The 3527-nt window shown below is 35.0% G+C and overlaps 1 protein-coding gene across 3 annotated transcripts in view; it reads left to right on the top strand.

The window, feature by feature from the left end:
- Positions 1-3527, top strand: part of ranbp3b (RAN binding protein 3b) — a 19941-nt gene that overhangs the window by 11196 nt on the left and 5218 nt on the right. For all 3 annotated transcript variants that reach the window (XM_016496398.1, XM_016496408.1, XM_016496393.1), the window contains 5 exons: positions 494-594; positions 2313-2432; positions 2552-2649; positions 2739-2814; positions 3193-3289. In XM_016496398.1, coding sequence (XP_016351884.1) covers positions 494-594; positions 2313-2432; positions 2552-2649; positions 2739-2814; positions 3193-3289 — 492 coding nt within the window. The remainder of the gene's footprint in view (positions 1-493; positions 595-2312; positions 2433-2551; positions 2650-2738; positions 2815-3192; positions 3290-3527) is intronic.

Raw genomic sequence — 3527 nt, 5'->3', positions numbered from 1 at the left:
ATATATATATATATAAAATAATTTCTGAGACCTAATAATTTTACTTATTTTTGAATAGACATTGTTATTATTAATTGTAATATTACTGTATTAGATTTTTTTTTGTAATAATACTTCAATGGTAAAAAGTTACTCTTTGTATACTACTTTTTGTACTACTTTTTCAAATATTGAATTGGACAAAAGGTTTTCTTCCTTGATCTACAGATGGTCTTGTCAACAGAAAATATTGTCAGTATAGCATTTTGAGTGAATGTTGTGGGGAATAAGTGTTTATTTCAGCAGTTTGTATTTCATGCATTGGTCATTATTATTCCTATGTATCAGCATTATATCAGCCATCAGTCACCTTGCTCTTTAGATATATTAGTGTCAACTAGATGAGGTTTGGGGTGACCACTAGTATTCATGACTCAGAGCCGTATTATCCCGAGCTGGAAACGTGTGTTGATAGTGTGATGCTGTGAGTTTATGCCAATGTTTTCGCTCGCAGACTCCAGCTGTGGAACAAATGGAGTGGGGAAGTTTGGAGATTCGTCATCAGAGAGCGGATCCGTTTTCCTGAACAACACAGAGAGCTCGGACAAATCACCGGTGAGGACATACGGCACAAACATCTGAGATGGAAACGCTTGATAAATAAACCACAACTAATTACATTCTGTTTAGAGCATCTCGTAAATATCAGCATCACCTGTAATCATTGCCCATGTATGAGATGACCTGGGTGCTTAGTATTTCATAACTGATGACTAATACATATGACTGTAGGAAATTACAGACAATCTGATCTAGTTCCAGCATTAATGCAGGTTAATTCGAGCGTTAATCGTTTTAGTTTTAAGCAGCAGTAATGTGGTATAATTGTGCTGAACAGTGACATTTTCATTGATTTATGAAATGTTTACTATGAGATTTTACTGAACGTGACACAAATATTTGTAAATCTATAAATCAATTTGTAATCTCAAATCTTAGAAAATATCATCTAAGACATTATTGGGAAATATAGAGTGACAACTGATATTTATATAATTTTATTAAATAGTGAAATGGTGCACGTTGCATTCCCAGATGAATGTTATAATAAACCCCAACAGCAATATGCAAAGATGGAGTTTGAGGAGCTCCCCATATGTAAATGATAACAGTTTGTGTGGAGCAGCATTTACTGTGAACGGAGCCATTCTGACATGCACGCACGTAATGAAATGGTGCACGTTGCATTCCCAGATGAATGTTATAATAAACCCCAACAGCAATATGCAAAGATGGAGTTTGAGGAGCTCCCCATATGTAAATGATAACAGTTTGTGTGGAGCAGCATTTACTGTGAACGGAGCCATTCTGACATGCACGCACGTAACCTACACGCATGTAAATAATTAAAGCGCATATATTAAACCTGCATCGCATATATTGATTTAATTGAATGGTAGCGTTTGTGAATTCACAATAGCATTATGCTTTATTTTTAAATGGGTTTAATCTATCATGCAGCCTTTTAAAAAAAATGGTCTAATAATGTTTCATGGATTCTCGTCCATGAAATGTGCCATTTCCGCTATTATTAGATTTATTATATATACTTATTCTATTTAGCCGATTACTCGACACAAATCAAAGAGTTTTTCAAATCAAATACTCGAATAGAATCAAGGAATCATGACAGCCCCAATATGAAGTCTTGATTTCTGATAAATTGAACAAAATTAAGTTTATGCTTAAACAAATATCTGTAAATTAGATATGAAAACTTTTCTCTTTGAATTAAGTTGATTTTTCTGAATCTTCAGAAATTTGATCTTGTTTTAATCATAAACTCACTTTATTTTCATCAAATTATCATAAAACAAGACTTTTTATTATCATAAATGCATCTTGATTTAAGAATCTTTAGACATTTGCACTGGAAAACGACAAAAATACTGATGAAGAACATCACTTTTTTCACTCAGATAGTTATTTCTATATTTGAACAGCTATTCAGGACAATACATTTTATTAGTCATTAATTTTTTGGTAAAATAAAAATAATGGAAGTCTATTGGATTTTTTTTTTTTTTTTACTTTGAAGAGTTGCTAATTTGAGACATTTACATTTAAAGACCATATTCAAAAGACATTCAGATTTTTCTTAAATTTTCTTTTATTGTTCTTAAAAAGGTATTGATGATCCTTCATAAAACTGGCATAAACTCTCATACTATATGAGCCACCAAAGCCTGATGTATCCGACATAATACTCAAAAAATACTTGTTACTAAAAGCCCATAGACTTCGGATCTGCATTAATTTGAGTTCCTTTGCAGAAGCGGGAGAAGGAAGGAGAAGAAAATGGAGGTGGACAGAAAGACGACAGCAGTCAGAAGAAGGATAGTGCGGTGGACTCATCGTTTGTGTTCGGGCAGAATATCAAAGAGCGAGCGAAGGTCAGCGCTGACTCACTGCTGCATTTGTCTCATTCTTTATTCCTTTATATTCATTCTTAAGTTCCCAAGGAGTGTTTGTGTTTATTCTCAGATTCTGTTACTGTGTTTTTCTTGAGCAGTTGGATGAAAACAACACGTCCAGTGACTCAAAAGACTCCACACAAGATTCTCAGTCTGGCAGCACCAATTATTTCTTACAGTACATGGGCAGCGCTAGGTAACGGTTCAATAGAGCCATGCGAATCTGTTCGCTCTCTCTGGCCCGGCTTCTACATCCTGTAAATCTGCTTCTGTTTGCTTTTGCAGCTCCAACAATGCCACCAACAGCTCAGATAAAGGCTCCAAGTTTGTTTTTGGCCAGAACATGTTTGAGAGAGTTCTGGTGAGTCTATAGGATGACTGGTTTTGGACAACCGATGCATTTTTTGTCCCATTTAGTTTTTTTGTACAGACTGTTCAGCTTTTAAATGTAGCATATGAAGTAATAATTTCCCCCAAAATAAAAAGCATTTACTCCTGATCTTGTTTTACCTCAAAAAGAAGTTTAGTAGAAAATCCCAGCTGCCCTTTTCCATACAGTTCAAGTAGGAAGTGACTCCAAAAAGTTTAGTGTGCCTCATTGATGGAAAAGAACAGACAATAACCTATTTGGTTTTTATTTTGGGTGAACTATTTCTTAAAACATTTCAGCAGACAACAGTAAAAAGAGTAAATGGATTTTCAGAGGTGTATAAAGAGAGTTTTGTGCGAACTCTTTCAGAGCCCCCCAAAAGGAGGCGAGGTGTCAGTCGAGGCCAGTAAAGACAGTTCAGCTCCAGCATCTGAGCCGTCATCACAAGAGGCCACACCTGAGAAAAGTAGGTGCACAACATTTCACACAGTGTGTGTGTATACAGTGGGTACGGAAAGTATTCAGACCCCCTTCAATTTTTCACTCTTTGTTATATTGCAGCCATTTGCTAAAATCATTTGTTAATTTTTTTTTCCTCATTAATGTACACACAGCACCCCATATTGACAGAAAAACACAGAATTGTTGACATTTTTGCAGATTTATTAAAAAAGAAAAACTGAAATATCACATGGTCATAAGTA

This window comes from Sinocyclocheilus anshuiensis, unplaced genomic scaffold, assembly GCF_001515605.1.
Source record: "Sinocyclocheilus anshuiensis isolate Anshui unplaced genomic scaffold, SAMN03320099.WGS_v1.1 scaffold217, whole genome shotgun sequence".
Lineage (NCBI taxonomy): Eukaryota > Metazoa > Chordata > Actinopteri > Cypriniformes > Cyprinidae > Sinocyclocheilus > Sinocyclocheilus anshuiensis.
Note: the sequence above shows the minus strand (reverse complement) of the source record. Positions and strands in the feature narration are given on the sequence as shown.